We start from the raw sequence: 17,813 nt of genomic DNA, 5'->3' as shown, positions 1-17,813 counted from the left end.
AAATGTCCTTTGATTCCATTCTTTTGCTCTAGCCTAGCAGCTACGAAGGCATCATAGTTGTATTTTAGCTTCTCATATCCCGTCTGTAGATCTGCCATAGTCATTAGCACTTTTCTACGGAATTCTATAGAAAATATTATGGAATTCTACGGAAATCGATGGAAATCCATGGAATTTGATGGAATTCCATCCACTTGCCAATTTTCCATCTGAAGCTGTTATGGAATTCCACGGAATCTCGACTAAAATTCCATGCATTTCCACGGAATGTATGGAAAACACATGGAAAGTTGGACTTAGCCATTTTAATCAACGGAAATCGTTATGGAAAATAACTTATACATTTTTTTGGATGGAAATCAATGGAAAATAACTTAGAAAATTTTTCGCTGGTTGTCTGAAATGTATTTGTAGTTTAATACATGTATGAATTTATTTGCATCATGTATTTTGTATTTAAAAGAAAATGCAATAAAGATAATTATAAATTTGTTCTAGAAATTGGAACAGTTCTGGAACTGTTCCATATTTGTGTTCTAAAACGTATGTTCTGGAATTGTTCCAAAACAGTTTTTTAGAATAAATCCAGAACATTTGTGGAAAATGGCTTAGGACTTAAACTGTACCAATAATTTCAAGAACCTTTTTAGAACATTTCAAGGACAAAATATGGTCAAGAAATTTCTAAAAATGTTTTAAAATTTAGTTCTAGAACACATCTAGAATGCTTTAAGAACCAGTAAGTTCTACAAAAGTTCTAATGGGGAATAAGAACACATATAGAACACCTTACACTTACAAATAGCCAAATAGACTTCATAGTAGCGATAGCAGCAGCAGCAGTAGTAGTAGTAGTTGTAGATGTAGTAGCTATATTAGTAGTAGTAGTTGTTGTTGTTGTAGTAGGTGTTGTTGTTGTAGTAATTGATATAGTAGCAGTAAGTAGTAGTAGTAGAAGTAGTAGCATTAACAGTTTCTGTAGCAATAGTAGTAGCAATAGAAGTAGCAGTAGTAGCAGTTGTTGCAGTAGTAGCAGTTGTTGCTGCTGCTGTTGCTGCTGTTGTTGTTGCTGCTGTTGTTGTTGTTTCTGCTGTTGTTGTTGCTGCTGTTATTGTTGCTGTTGTTGTTGGTGGTGTTGTTGTTGATGCTGTAGTAATTAAAGTAGTAGTTCTGCAGAAGTAGGAGTAGTTGTTACTTTCAAAGCAATTTCTACAAGTTTAAATTCCTTAACCCTGTCCATGTGGTATACACACTGTTTTTTCTCAATATCAAACTCAGCCAGTCCAGGTTGTCAAATAACAATCTATCTGATAAGCCCAGCTTGTGCAGTGAGTCAGATGTTGGGTATGTTTGCTGCAAATCTATTGGTTATAAGATATAACAGCCTTTTCTAATTGGCTGAATTCAAATACAGAAAGTTTACCTGTTAGATTGAAACATGAAACATGGTGGAAAATGTACTGGTTTAACTTGTTAAAATAAAGTTAAAGAAATTTAACAAACAGAAGAGTTCATTAGTTTTTCCATTAAAAACACTTTTTTAAAATACTTATGTATTTATATCATTTGGAAAGTGACATGAAATATTGTTAAAGAGTGATGCATACAGTGTTTGAGCAGTCTGTCTAGGAATAGAACAACAACTGAAGGTTTGTGATTTTTATTATTTATAAATATTCCTTTAAATTTAATCTTCTTATGACATTATTGTAGACCTTTTTATGTGATATTTGAGGTTTTAGTATGGCAAATATTAGTTAAGCAGCTGTCACCCCAAATTTTCATTTAGTGGAGTTTGCAGGTTGAAAAAGGAAGTAATAAGACCTATGTGGAGAAATTAATAACGTTGAATGTAGTATCGGAATTTTATCATGCAAGGTTATAGAACTGAGGCTAAGGAAGTTTTGTACTGTGCATGTTGAGCACTCTATGCTCATTAATGGTGTTAATGTTTATTATTATCCCCCGTCCATAGCCATATCTTGGAAGTGCTTTGGCAGATTTCACTGAAACTTGGTGTGAGTATGTATATGGATAAGAGGATGATGCATGCCAAATGACATTGTACACCATTAGTTAATAACAGAGTTATGGCCCTTTGTATCTTGAAAAAATGCTTTTTGTGTGTCCAAGGCCATATCCTGGAAGTGCTTTGGCGGATTTCATTGAAACCTGGTTCGAGTATATATATGGATAAGAGGATAATGCACGCCAAATGACATTGTACACCATCTGTTAAAAACGGGGTTATGGCCCTTTGTATCTTTAAAAAATGCTTGTTTGAGTGTCAAATATAATACTTATGTGTCCAGAAGCATATTGGCGGGGGATATCAATTCAACGAATTTGCTTGTAAATAAAAAATTAAACCAATGGAATTGGTTTTTAGGTATCTGAGTGTGCATTTTCATACCAATAGAATTACACATCATTCTAATTATAGCAATAATAAATTTGTACTAATCATACCAACAAATTAAGTTATGCTTAGTGCTTTGCGATGTATTCACTTCGTTTTTAGTTCTCTTTCTATAGACCATTTAACAACTTAATATTTAAAACAATTCATGAATTACGTTCCATATACATTTTCATTATGTGCTTTAATTACCATTGACCAGTTGATGGAAGATACTGCAGAGTTTGGCAGGGAAATAATCCAACAGCAAAGCCGCTCTTTAAGCGCATTCACCTAGAGGACTTACAGGGCCACACATTCATGGTAAATATTGTCATGCCCTGGGCTAGATAAGTTATTTAATGTTAACCACCTGACAGTATTTTGTCTTACACTTTTCTGGATCCTGTGATAACTTTAAAAGTTCTAAGTATTTTTTCATGAAACTTGGAACATGAACAGATGACAATAAGGACATTTTGCACGTCATTTCATGTTGTTTATAATACAAGAATTCTGGTTGCTATGGCAACAAATATATTTAACAAACTTAAAATAGTGAAGTTTAACAGGTAGGGGACCATATTGCTTTGCAATCTCTTGTTATAGTTTGAATGTAAATAACTCTTTGCTTTAGACATTTTTATGATTTTTTATTCTGTAGAGCACATGTGAGCAGTATACAATGTACCTCATACCAAAAAGAACCCGGAGGCAGTGACTGGTGTTCAATATTCTCAGAAGAAAAGGAAAATGGCAGTGGAAGACTTGGACAAACATTTTTTTAAACTAGCCTCTGTGTTAAGCCTGGCAGTCTGTGGCTGGTGACATGTTTTATTTGGGTTACTTCTTGTATAAAAAAGACCAGTTATTTATTTTGTGAATTATATTTTGTGTTTGTTTTTTGTCTTAATTTATTATATTTTTTTTAATTTAGGAATTTGAAACTTGGATAATTGAATAAAGTCCGTGTTCAACAGTACTGAGCATAGTATAATAAATAACAAATTTACAACAGTTGTTAATTTGTTATGTATTATTATTAACTATGCTCAGTACTTGAATACTGGCTGTCTGCATGGGAATTTGTTTTCTAGAAAGTTGGTTTCAGACTTAAATATTTGAAGTTAACCTTCGGAACTTTTCTAGAATTGTACTGGAACACATCAACTAAAACTGAACTTCTGTTATCATACTAAAAGTGTTCTAGAATTAATAAGGAACAGTTGTTGAACGTTAAAATTTATGAGAAAAAACTCAAGAACAATTCTGCGTGATGTGTGTGTGTGCATGTAATTGTGTGTGTTTATGAACATATGTGAGAAAGGATGTATACTTGTCACAAGATAAATGTAAAATTCTACTTCTATGTTTTATATTGTGCCTTTTATAAGTTTTTCTTTTCTCACCTGTATATGCGTGCATGTTTATGGATGTGTTTTTGAATGTGTGTGTGCATGCCTGTGGTTAAGAGAGTAGGTACTTTATGAAAATGTAAAACCACTCATTTTTGAATATGTACTGTGACTGCACGTGTGTGGTTAATGATTGATGCTATATCTTGTTCTTGTTTAACTTCTATGATGAAACCTTTAGTTACATTCACATTTGTTTTTCAAAATCAACGAAATGCCTTTAATCTATAATCTGTTTTTTTCTATTTTATTCCAGCTTTTTATTAAATTCCATAGCTTTTCACGGAATTCCACGGCATTCTATGGAATTCCACGGCATTCTATGGAATTCCACGGCGTTCTATGGAATTCCACGGCGTTCTATGGAATTCCATGGCATTCTATGGAATTCCACGGCATTCTATGGAATTCCACGGCATTCTATGGAATTCCACGGCATTCTATGGAATGCCACGGAATTCTATGGAATTCCACGGCATTTTATGGAATTCCATCCCATATCAAGTCCCTCTTCTGTTTTTTTTTCACTTTTCCATTGATTGCATGGAATCGGATGGAAAGTTAGTGCCAATACTCCACGGAATTCCATCTAACGATTTCCATAGAATTCCATATCATTCCGCGGCAGATCTACAGACGGGATTTTCGTTTGTTCTCCCAATGCTTAACCTTCATGCAGCCAAACCTAGTCTTATTTTTTATTTTATGCTTTCCGGTGGTTTATAGAGAAATATCAGTGAATTAAAACTGATCATTTCACTGTTTCAAACAGTGAAAATTATCGATAATTTTCACTGTTTCCTGTGAAATGACGTCATAAGCTCTTTAAAAATGTATAAAAACTGTAAAAAAAAGCATAAAATAAAAAGAAAATTTGTTGGATTCGGTGGAATATCGATTTAAATTCACTTGTGATCATAGGAAAAATATATTTTATATGATCACTCGTGAATTAAAATCGATAATCCACCGAATCCAACAAATATCCTCTATATCTTTTCTTTTTTGCTTGATTTATCTTTGCTTCCTGAAACAACAACGGAAACAAAATTCATTTTCCTTTCTTCAAAGTTTCTGCTACTAATTAAAGTATAAGAATTTAAAATTATATACATGTAGTGTAAAGCATACAGTGCGCATGTCTTCATTGATCCATTCATAAGAAAAGGAAATGATTAAATGCAGCTATTTGGATCAAAGTAAAAAACAGAAGTTACTTCAGACATGGTTAAAACTCATCACTTTAGCTTTAAAAATGATTTCATATGCTCTTTGATAGCATGAACAATAATAATTTAAATGTGTAGGCATTGTAGAGTCTGTAACCATATGACCATCAAAACAAACTTTTTGATATTGTGTCTGATCTCAGTAAATTCTCAAATGGTTTTGTTTGGATTTACTGATCTCATGATATTTAATGCAAAAAAACTATGTTTCCAATTGCATATTCTAGGAGATAATTGAAAAAATGCCAGTTTATAGAAAGCTACACTATGAAGACAATTTATTTACATTATTATGATAAATATTTCAAATTTCAGACAGAAAATGTCTAAATAATGCACCATAGACATCAGCAATGTAATACAAAATACAATTTTGTTTCAGTTTACTCACATATTACAAAAAAGGTTTAAAGCTTACAGAAGGAAGTTAGTGGTTACAGACACTACGAATTTTAGCGTAGCATAATCAAAATAGTAGATACATACCTGAGTCATTACAAGAGGTTTGTTCTTGTCTTTTCTCCATATTAAAGGGTTGTATCATCGTAAAGAACACAGACATATTTAGATAAATCATTTTAGAAAAAGAAAATCAGGTTATATTGTTCCTAAATAAATTGTTCATAAAATAATTCCACAAGAATGCTTACAATATTTCATCTCAAGAGGTCTTGCTTTACCTTTTTTTGCACATTAATCTATTGCACAATGTATGATGTAACATTCCAACATAAAAGATGGAAGTTTCTCATGAGTAAAACAAAATATTTATGAGAAATAGAACAGGGATTTTTTTCCTTCATTTTTTACACATTTTTGTAGTGTCTGTAACTTTTTTTTATTGAGTTGCTGTTTTTTAATGGTACAATACAGCACCACCAATTTTGGCCAACTTGGACATCACATGGATACACATGAGCCAATGTAGGATTTATACTTTTCCATAATAAAACAACAAAATTATTGCCATATAAACTTGTTAAGGTTACAGACACTACAAAATTTAGAACTGGAAAGTTTGACAAAGAATAAGCTCTCATTCGAATATCTTTGCTAGAAATGTGATTTAAATGGTTTAACTACTTATAATAATATACAGTCGAGTTCTAGATGTCAATAAAAGTTATAATTAATGTCATTTTGTACACAATGTTGGCATATAACAACAGATTAGTGTTTGAATTTCAGTGTTGAAACAAAACTTCTACTGACGGTATTTTGCTTATAAAATCCATAATATTTTACTGATTTCTTTAATTCAAGAAGCATCATTTGCAGGATAGAATTCTGAATAAAACCAGACCAATAAATGCACAATTTCAGTTTGATATTTCGAGAATTCTCTATTTTATATTCAAGCTTTTTTCGAGTGAGACTGCATAGCGCTCAAAAATGGCCATTTTTAGAGCTTGTTTCCATGCATATCTCAAGAATGGGTTACACAAATCTCTTGAAATTTTCAGGAAAGTAAGAGAGGTATATGCCAGGCTTACCAATCTTTAATATTGGTTCTTATCGTGTTTACTTTTTCTTTTTCATGCATATAACATGAAAATTCCCTTATGCGCACCAATACCGTGTTTTAGCCGATTATTTATTTAGTAAAGTGATGTTATTATACTTTTCTGGATTAATTGAGCAGTGTTGGTGTTTCTTTAGTGACAATTAAAACTTGCAATTTCTGAAATAAATAGCATCTTTTATTTGTATACGGTACATACATAATAGTGATACAGGTTGTACAGTATTCCGTCCTATGTTACGTAGAATGTAAGTACATATGACAACACAGACTTCTGCTTTTATACTGCAGGATGTGAGAGGGGGTTTTTCTATACAGAATAAGGTCTTGACATCAGGAACAGGTTAACTGTAGGGAAAGAAGGCAAACTCATGAGTGTGAAGTTGTGCAATTTTGCCCTGAATGAATTTGTGGAAAAAGCTCTATCTGTTTGGAGAAAAAACCAAGCAGGAGGCTATACACCTTAAATACAGTATGAGAGTTGTTACACTAAATCTGTATTGAAGTTGTAAACCTTTTGATCAAAGGAGAAATTGTATTTTGTCACACTGTTTGAAAGGGCTAATTTTGACCAAAAAATTATAAACACTGGTCATCCAATTTATTAAAAGTCTAGTCAGTCCAAATTGTTAAAGATGTTAAAAGTTCTCTGTTTAAGATGTTGTATGTTTCACTGTTTAATATTAAAAGTAAAACAAATAAAGATTTCACTTGCTATGAACATATTTCAATTTTTTAGCTGTAAAATTGCATAATTTAAAAGAGCCCCTGGCTAAGGTGTATCATGTTAAGTAGATTATTTGTAACGAATTTACAAAGACACAATCTGGGACCCATTGTTTTCAGTTTGGACCCATTGTTTAAAAATATGTGAGTCCCAGAGACTCATTGATGTAGATTTCAAAATGAATCACTGTTTTAATTTCTTTTCTTCAAACAACTTTTTCTCTTTTTCTACAGCCAAATGTGCATTGTACTTAGCATTCGAAGACAGAGTACCCGACAATGTGCTTTTCGAATGTCATTTGTTTTCTGTACCCAGGAATATTCAGTTAACCACCCTGGTTTGAAACGACATTTCCCCAGTGCTGCGTTTTCACTTGCGAAAATTGATCACAATGGAGAACCTCTGACGTAGTACACAAAAAAAAAGTCATAATCTGAGACGTGTACACATAACGTTTCGTACTCAATAGTGTACGAAACTTATATTTCGTACTCATCTGTTTGCGCGAAGGAATTTATGATAAATATTTGTAATATTTCCCTTAAGAACGATTTAAGTTTATAATTAAAGCAATGATAAAAGTAATTTTGAGCAGAAATAAACATTTTCAAGGCTTTTTTTACATGAAATAAGCACTTTTCAGGCACTTTTTAAAGGTTAACCTTTGTTCAAGGACTTTTCAAGCCTAGGACTTGTTTTCAAGCGCTTTTCAAGCCCTGTGCAAACCCTGTTGTACATGCAGGCCTCGACATTAACAGTACCTCGGGACCCCGAGACCCCAAAATTTTGGTGAGGAACACCAGTTTTTCCCATGATTTTACTCTAATTTTAAAAGGCAGGGTTCCCTGTGGACACCAATCTGTAGAAGTTAGTGTCAAGCCCTGCCTACATGCATCAAATTTATAGCATTCACAGTTGATGCAGATTATAGCATTTATTACTGCACTGATTGTTTTCTGCTTAAAATTAAAGCCTCTTACAGGCTTTTTCCCAATTGCAAAAAGTAACATTTTTTTGCCCAAAAATCTAACCAAAATTTCCCCAAAAGTATGTCAAAATTTTCTGATTAACTCAGTTATAATTGGTTTATTTTTATACAGAATTTTAATTCCCTAACTCTTTAAAATATAAAATTTAGAAAGCAAATAAATAATCACTTATAAACATTTGCTTTTATTTATAGTCATATTACAGGGCCCTCATTTGGCCGTTTTTGGGGTCGAAATTTGGCCCCATTCCCCCTTTTTTTTTACCTATGTTGCCAGCTGGTATCATGCTATTAACCTTTAATTAAATGTTTATTTTATGTAAATTACATAAAAATATAGCAATAATTTAAGTATTGAATGGTTGGTAAAAATATCTTCAAAATTCCCCTTTTCGCCCATAACGACGCTGAATTCCTCTAAGGGCCCCGGCCCCAATCCCTCAAAGTGTAGCATTGAGGCCCTGTTTTTATAATGTTTATTTTTACCCATGGTCTATCGCGCTATTTTTCCCAATAAAAAAGGCACAGGCTGTAAAATAGAAAGTGAAAAAAAATACTGTATGGTACAATGTTTTTTATACCATTTTCGGGTACCTTTGTTTTTTGCAAATTTGTGGCGTTTTGACTAAAATTGGGAAATTAGTGTTGTTGTTTTGCTAAAAAATATTTCAAAATTGAGAATACAAGAGTTTTCAGTGTTATATTTACTACAGCGTTTTTTTTCCTTCTTTGAACGGGTCCGGTAAACGGCCCTGTTCCCAATCGGGACCGGACCTGGTCCCAAAATCGCCGACGGACCCTTCCCAATTTAGAAAACGGTCTTATCCAAAATAGTTTATATAAAAACGGCCTCGTATTGATTTGAAAATCCCAAATAGACTATCTTTTTTGTCTCAAAACGACTTCAGAAGTTAGTAAACAAGTATGAAAAGGAAACGGTTGTTGTTGTTGTTCTTTTAGAATTAGGCCGACGCAACTTCTGATAGGTGGAGCCACCTAGTTACCAAGTTGACTGTTCCCCGGCCGGCAAACATAATGCAGCATTATTGAATGCTGGCGGGGAAACAGTCAACCAAATAAGGCAATAGTAGTAAAATTGACCTTGTTTTGTACACTTCGATAACAATGTTTCACATGTTCGTGACAGTTGTTTATTGAACGTTCTCGTTAAATACAGCTTCAATATACAAAATAAAACCCTTATCCGAAAAGAATGATAGATATTTTGAAATGCGGACTTTGACAAAATATTTTCCCGGGTTTTGGTTTTATTCGTAGCGACGTCTTTATGTAGTAAACAAACCCAAAAATGGAAATCCGAAATCTCGTTTTACTCTTCAAATACTCGCGGCGAAGTTAAAAAGTCAACTACTTCTGACGATTTTGCACACTCGCATCGTGGTTTTTATATAAATAGCCAGAAAATGAGTCACAATTCAAAATACTACTTGAAAAAAGTGAACAAAACGAAATCAGCCAAGCATAAATTTAGCCACCTAAATTTCTGTTTTCCATTATAACAATGGTCATCTGCTGGTCCTTTTAATTTAGACAAGTTATCTCAAATAGCCACACAAAGTAATTGTTCAATTGGGCTTTATGCCATTTTAAACAATTTTCAGTTATATTGCGGCAATACCCATTAATTCTATCTGGAAAACCAGTTGTTAATTTTTTTTAAATAAACTGGTATTTGTTATACAGACTTATGATCTACCATATCCCAGAATGCCATTGATAGTGTATAAAAGCATTGTTTACTACATAAAATAGATTCCAGTTGATGTATTTGTATTATTTTTGATATTTCCCAATTTGATGGATTTCACGACGCGAAAATTCCCAATTTGAAGGATTTCGCGACTCAAAAATTCCCAATTTCTAGGGGACAGGACCTGTTCCCAAACAGGTGAAAAAAAACGCTGTACTAAGGTTGAACTTATATATGAATGGGAGTTGAACAATTATTGAGATCTACACAAATTTGAAAAAAAAAAATTTTTTTTGTTTAAACCTTTCATTGGGAATTTTTAGCTCCCATTTGAGAAATATTTTTTTAATGCAAATAACTAGGTGACGCTGTAAATGTATTCCCATACATATCTTCAATGTTGTCACCAATATTGATGAGATCTCAGCTAAGCTTGAAAATGCTGTATAACATTTGCTGTATAACATTTGCTGTATAACATTTCTATTCTTATGAGTTTATTGGAACAGTTCGTCATTTTATTGGGAAATGTTGTTCTTTTCTGGCAAAAATGATACTTTTTGCTATTTCGAAACAGTTGATAAATTTGAGCACAATAAAATCACTGCATTACTAACCTGTACATCCTGGTCTTCAAAAATGTGGTTTCCAGTGATCTTGTTGATGATCTGTGCCACGCCTATCACATCGTTCTCGTGGCTGAGTATGGGCATACACAGGATGCTGTGGGTGCGATACCCAGTCTGCTTGTCAATGTCCTTGTTGAATCGCGGATCCTGTAAAGTTTTTAAAGAATCACCTTGAATGCATTTGCAATCATAACCATTTAAGGTCGCCGTGGTGTAATGGATATGGTGTCCGCCTAGCGACCGGGAGGTCACGGGTTCGATCCCCGCTGTGGGAGCGTTCTTTCGATCTCCCATATAGACACCAAGTACTGGTTCTAGGCCCAGGAAACGGACTCGAGAGCATTTCAAATAAGTAGGAATTACTTTCTATGCAATCAAGCTAAAATAAATAGGTTTAAACTAATCATAACCACTTGTTTTAAAACACAATAGAATCAGTGGAAAACAACAATTTTGTAATTATTAATCACATGGTTTTTCAATTGTACATGTAACGTCATTTGATGCCTCAGGAGTAAATACAATTTACTTTCATAAAAGCCATTTTGCTTAACTGCTTGAGGGAATCAAAGTTGGAATCAAACGTTTATATATTTATTTTTATAATGGACTATTTTATTTCAAATCCTAACAAAATATTCAATGGCTTTTTAATATTCACAGTGTTTTTTTTCAGTTTTGGGGAAGGGGGTCGAATCCCCTGAGGGGGGGAAAATTCGCGCATAAAAGGGGAAAAGGGGGAAATTTCTATGCTTAGCTAGTAACAGTACAAAGTCAAGTTTTAACACTATAATTCACCATACAGAGGGAGAAAAACATAATTCAAACTCTTTTATTCATAAACATGTTATGTTCATGTTCAAAGTTCAACATTTCTGGGCTTTTCAGCGAATTTATCAATTATTCTGGTGACCTCCTCTTCACCAAGTCTCTCCGTGTGCAGACAAAGTCTGATCAGGGACTCCAGTGTAGCTTCCCCAAGCCTGTTTCTCTGTGGCGTGCAAAGCAGGTTGAGCAAACTAAACAGTCTTTCAACACTCTCTTGACCGGACATTTCTGGCGTTTCACTGCCGGCATTTGAAGAAGACTGACTTTTAAGTTGTACTTGTTAGAAAAGAATATAAATTTATTTTTAAGTTAAAACAGATTTGTCAATTTTTTTACGATAGCTTTTGTTGTTGTGCGACATGATGGAATACGTATGGTTTGCGGTAGATGTCGTAAAGCGAAAGTCGTGATAGTGAACTACGTACCGTTTGCGGTAAAGGCTAAAATAAAGTAAACACGCGGATGCAGTTCAGGAAAATTGTAGTAAATTCGTAACAAAAGATGTATTTAAATGAGGTATTGATTAAAATTGAATAACACTTCCGAGAGGGGAATTTTAAAAATATTTGGGGGAAAAATATATACTCTAAAGATGGGGGAATGGGGCCGAATAACGCCAAATATTTCATCCAAAAAAAACACTGATTCAGAAAAGTAATACAATAAAAATAGTTCTTAACCTGATATGCATCAGTAATGTTGATGGTTTCCTTTGTCAATGCCACGTGTCCAGCTATTCCACGTCCAAATGGCACTTTTATTTCGGTCTCTTCAGTGTGCAGTGAGTCCTCAAGAGTTGAATTCTCTGTGACGTCAAAAAGTTTGGACACAAGGTATCTTTTGTCACTAGATCCACGAACAAGGAACAAGCTCCCACGATCACTGCCAGTCAAAATACTTACATTCCTCAAAATTTTGTGACACAAAACACTAACATCCAGCTCACTGGCAATGTCTCTAATAAGTTCCATGAACATTTCTGATTCACTCATTGCCAGCAATTTTTCTCTTTCCACCAATGATCGCTTTTGCTTTGTTACCATCCCGTACACATAGCTTTTGAACATATTTGAGGTGATAGAATTGCGAGCTGCAGTGCTAAATTTAGGCTTCTTTCTGGCAACATCCATGCTTTTGATCTTTTGCAAGAATTCTGATGTGGCATGTTTTTTAAGCCAGTTTTCCAGAAAGTCCGCATTTTCCAGCAAATACATTTCCACCGCTGCTTCATCTAAACTGATTTTTGTCTCCATACTCATTTTTATGCTCCTGTCTTGTTCTGAGGTCAAAATTCCACTGATGTCATTATGCTAAATTGATCTGCAATAGGAATAAAACATACTATTTAGTGTGATAAACTAAAAATGTGTAAATTGTAAATTTATCATATTTTATTCATTTTTTAAAATAGGTATTTCGCAATGTTGTCAACACAATCAACACGATGAGGATAGTTCAAGTGACATGTTGATAGGTTAAAGAGAATAATTTTAAATAAAAATACCCACTCTGAAACTTATTTGCAGAATAAGTATTTGTCTAGTTAGAAATACAGATTTTATGCTCTGTGCATACATGTAAACTTAATGTTTTTCATAACATTGGTACAGTCAGTCAACCAGTTTAGAATAACCGGGCAAAAAACGTTACTTCTTTTGACCACAATAATTTCTTTTGGGATTTAGTGTCAATGTGAGAAGATGTAAAAATATAAAAGGCAAAATTTAATTGTATGATAACAGGTAAGGCCAGACAGCATATGCAGTTTTTTGTAAAAAAAAAAAGCCAATTAAAGTTCACTGATTGGAAAATTATAAAACAAGAGGGCCATGATGGCCCTGAATCGCTCACCTGACTCATTAAGATCAGATGAAAACTATGACCTCTATTGTCTACACAATGTTTTTCTATGATTTGACCTAGTGACCTAGTTCCTGACTCTAGATGACCCAAATACAATCCCAATCCAGATTTCATCAAGATAAACATTCTGACCACAGTTCATAAATATTGGATGAAATTTGTGACCTCTATTGTCAACACAAGGTTTTTCTATTTATTTGACCTAGATTTTTACCCCAGATGACCTAAATACAATCCCACCCAGATTTCATCAAGAATTCTGACCAAATTTCATAAAGGTTGGATGAAAACTGTGATCTCTAATGTCTACACAAGGTTTTTCTATTATTTGACCTAGTGACCTAGTTTTTGACCCCAGATGACCCAAATAAAATCCCAACCCAGATTTCATCAAGATAAAAATTCTGACCAAATTTCATAAAGATTGGATGAAAACTGTGACCTCTATTGTCTACAGAAGGTTGTTCTATTATTTGACCTAGTGACCTTGTTTTTGACCCCAGATGACCCAAATACAATCCCAAACCGGATTTCATCAAGATAAACATTTTGACCAAATTTCATCAAGATTGGATGCAAACTGTGACCTTTACTGTCTACACAAACAAATTGTTGACGGACGGACGCACGGACACACGCAGGCACGCACAACGGACGCCGGACATCACACGATCACATAAGCTCACCGTGTCACTTCATGACAGGTGACCTAAAAATATGTGTCGGAGATAAACATGAACAGTTGTGGTTAAAATCCCATAGAAACAAGGGCTGTTTGTAAAACATGCATGCCCCCCTATATGGGCTATAAGTTGTAGTAGCAGCCATTGTGTGAATACGTTTTTTGTCACTGTGAATGGTGGTGGTGGTGGTGGTGTAGTAGTAGTAGTAGAAGTAGTAGTAGTAGTAGTAGTAGTAGTAGTAGTAATAGTAGTTGTAGTAGTAGTAGTAGTAGTAGTAGTAGTAGTAGTAGTAGTAGTAGTAGAAGTAGTAGTAGTAGTAGTAGTAGTAGTAGTAGTAGTAGAGTAGTAGTAGTAGTAGTAGTAGTAGTAGTAGTAGTAGAAGTAGTAGTGGTAGTAGTAGTAGAAGTAGTAGTAGTAGTGGTAAAAGTAGTAGTAGTAGTGGCAGTAGTAGTAGAAGGTGGTGGTGGTGGTGGTGGTGGTTGTGGTTGTGGTGGTGGTGGTAGTAGTAGTAGTACTAGTAGTAGTAGTAGTAGTAGTAGTAGTAGTAGTAGTAGTAGTAGTAGTAGTAGTAGTAGTAGTAGTAGTAGAAGTAGTGGTAGTAGTAGTAGAAGTAGTAGTAGTAGTAGTAGTAGTAGTAGTAGAAGTAGTAGTAGTAGTAGTAGTAGTAGTAGTAGTAGTAGTAGTAGTAGTAGTAGTAATAGTAGTAGTAGTAGTAGTAGTAGTAATAGTAGCAGTAGCAGTAGCAGAAGCAGTAGCAGCATTACAAGACCAATACTTAAGAATGATCAAATGGGAAAAGGTAACCTAGCACTGGCAGTAAATATGGGGCTCATTTACAGGTCAGATTTGGAATCTCTGCTGTAAAATGAGATTTTGAATGAATTAAAGGGAGGCAAATCTGTAATAAAAAGAACATGCATAAACCGTAGTTGTTTCCCTTGTTTGAACCATGCTAAATCCTTACAAGTTTGGAAAGAATTGGATGAAAAATTTGGACTTTATTGCATAAACACCATTTTCTCAATTCAAGGGGAGGTAATTCTGTACTTCATGGACCAATAATGCTCATTTTTTGTAGGGTTCGTGTCCTCATTGATATAAAGACACTGTGCAAATTTGGAAAGGATCGGACAAAAAATGTGGAAGATTTTTTAAAGTTTTTCACAAAATAGGCAAAACCGAATAAACATGCAAAGTTCAACGAGCTCCTGCGGCCATGTTTTTTGACGAATCAAATTTTTTTGAACAACTTTTTCAGGGGAGCCTTCAAGGGTCATCCCTGTGAAATTTTTTGAAAATCTGATGAGCGGTTTCTGACAAGAAGATTTTTAAAGGTTTTTACCATATATGGTCATGGCGGCCATCTTGGTTATGCGATCAAATTTTTTTAAACAATTCTTTTGTCCCATGCTCCACATGAAATTTAGTTGAAATTGGCTCAATGGTTTAGTAGAAGAAGATGTTTACAAATTGTTTACAGACAGACAGACGGACGGACAGACGCCGGACGCTGAGTGATCACAATAGCTCACCTCGAGCTATCGCTCAGGTGAGCTAAAAATCATTCAACTTACAAAATTAGTATTTCAAAACATTGTCATGGCATGTGTTTTCAATCAGCAAAAAGTTTATTTGAAAATAATAAAGCCTTCTATATCCATATGCACATTTCAAAACATAACTAATTCAATCAGTCCCAGTTAACTTTTTGCTGCATTTATCCCCCCTGTAAGCATAATACAAAAGCTTTTTTCCTTAAACGTTTTTATTTATTCCTTTACTTAATGTATACCTTAGACACTTATCATTTTGTTTTTATTGGGGCATTATGGAAAATTAAATACAAATTAATCGGAACTGCTGATTATCTGTAACTGGTTGACAAACTGTAAATTTTTGTGTTATAGCCTCTTTTCCTCTGTTCTTGTTGTATATTTGGCTTCTTAAAAGTTGAATTAACTTTTAAAACAAAAAGAATGTAACACAAATTATAAATGTAATTCTAATGGTTTATGTAATAACAACAAAATTAAGGCAAAACCGTGTGTGTTTTAAATACATTTCCTAACAAAATATAAAATTCACGCGTTTTGAACTTCACAACCTCATCTTTAGAATTTTCTTAATAAGATTTATAACTTAAGGCATCAGACATGTTTTGTGACTACCGAAAAAAGAGGTGTGTCCGAACTTTAGTAATCAATGCATGTTTAACAAAGAAGGGCAGAGAAGGGAGAAACAATTTACATAATTTTTGACACGATAGCTTCAATCTGCTGTTTCTTTTGAATTAAATCGTCAACATCACATTTTCACTGAAACACGTTACTTAAGCCTTAGTTAGTTAGTTAGTTTTATTTGTGTATACATGTCAAGCATTTTACAGTTCAATATAATCAATGCATTACAATATCGTAACATGTTAAGTACAAATACAAATACTACGATAAAGCTTACATTGTAACTTCAAGTGTAACTGGTGCCTTTTATCACAGATCTAACTAATATAACGACATGATGTATACACAGGATAACCCGTAAAGCCTAGACATGTAAACATGAATAAGCTTATTTTCAACGGGGTCCCTGGATTTTGTTAAACAGGTCTTATAAGTGACTATGAATATATAGTTTGTTTCAGTTCTCAGGGGTTTTTCAGCACTGTCTGCGCCTCCGGGAAACGGAGGCATTCCCAAAGCAAACGGACCCATTCCCAATCGAATTTTGATTGCATTCTTCCCAATTCCAAAAAATAAAATCTTCCAAAATCGTAAAAAGTAAACATAATTTATATCGAAAGAGTGACTTCCCTTCATTCGCGTCGTAATAAAGCCTTTAGTGACACAGATTTTTTGGTGTATTTGCTGGATGCATTAACTCTCAGCGATGACGTTGGAACTGTTCCGCATTATACAAGAGTATATAGAGCCGCACAATACACATTCTATACCATATCTGTAGACGCTTATTTTCAATCATGACTTCGCACAATAGTAAATATTACATAAAAAAAACAACACAAAAAATAGACGCTAAAGGATGTATCTGTAGACGCTTATTTTCAATCATGACTTCGCACAATAGTAAATATTACATAAAAAAAACAACACAAAAAATAGACGCTAAAGGATGTATAACGATATCATCCATGATTTCGAAACGCTCAGAATCTTCCGAAATTACTGCCGCAAGTAACCCTGAACAGACAGGCTCGCACGATACGCAACAAAATGTAACATCAACAGAAGTAATGCCAGGGCTGTCAATCACAAAATCGGCAACTGAATGCTCAGAGCCTTGTAAGAAATTTGTAGTTCAATCGTCATTTAATACATTAAATTATGAAATGAAATACCCATGGCTCTATTTTAGCTTGGCCAAAAATGTTGCTGTAACTTGTGTTTGGGCAGTGTTTGTTTTGCATGTGTTTAATAAAGAAAATTGTTAAACCACAGACTTATATAAGCATGATTAATTCATTTTTTTTCTCCCAAAATGAGCCGTTTCACGAAACAAAAATTCCCAAAATGGGCAATTTTGTCGATAAAAAATTCCCAATTTGGTCAGACTCCTTTTCCCAAACTAGGCAGAAAAACCCTTGGTTCTTAAGATAAAAACAACATGATCTTTAAATTATTTCTTTTACATATTAAATAAGTGAGACTTTCAAACATTGACATGATAATACACAGACTCATACAAATTAGCATAAAATTAAAGCAATTTCATAAAATAAAACAAATCTAAGCGTAAAAATACATGGAATTCTCGTCTTCCTTCATTTCATTTAATAGATGTTTCTTAACAAGTTTCTTAAAAG

The 17,813-nt window shown here is 33.8% G+C and overlaps 1 protein-coding gene and 1 long non-coding RNA gene across 6 annotated transcripts in view; one reads left to right on the top strand and one right to left on the bottom strand.

The window, feature by feature from the left end:
• LOC127871152 (cGMP-specific 3',5'-cyclic phosphodiesterase-like) overlaps positions 1–17,813 on the bottom strand; it is an 88,865-nt gene that overhangs the window by 67,406 nt on the left and 3,646 nt on the right. For 4 of the 5 annotated variants that reach the window (XM_052413878.1, XM_052413879.1, XM_052413876.1 and 1 more), the window contains exons 2-3: positions 12,128–12,767; positions 10,608–10,766 (exon numbers count right to left, since the gene is read on the bottom strand). In XM_052413878.1, coding sequence (XP_052269838.1) covers positions 10,608–10,766; positions 12,128–12,706 — 738 coding nt within the window. In that variant the 5' untranslated portion in view covers positions 12,707–12,767. Of the gene's footprint in view, positions 1–10,607; positions 10,767–12,127; positions 12,768–16,240; positions 16,300–17,813 lie in introns of those variants that run through there. The other variant, XM_052413880.1, reaches the window with a different exon arrangement.
• Positions 475–4,044, top strand: LOC127871154 (uncharacterized). The gene is made up of 3 exons (XR_008045164.1): positions 475–1,649; positions 2,622–2,722; positions 3,063–4,044. It is a non-coding gene; the product is annotated as an uncharacterized LOC127871154 (long non-coding RNA).

Source organism: Dreissena polymorpha, chromosome 3 (assembly GCF_020536995.1).
Source record: "Dreissena polymorpha isolate Duluth1 chromosome 3, UMN_Dpol_1.0, whole genome shotgun sequence".
Lineage (NCBI taxonomy): Eukaryota > Metazoa > Mollusca > Bivalvia > Myida > Dreissenidae > Dreissena > Dreissena polymorpha.
This window is presented reverse-complemented; position numbering and strand designations above follow the sequence as displayed.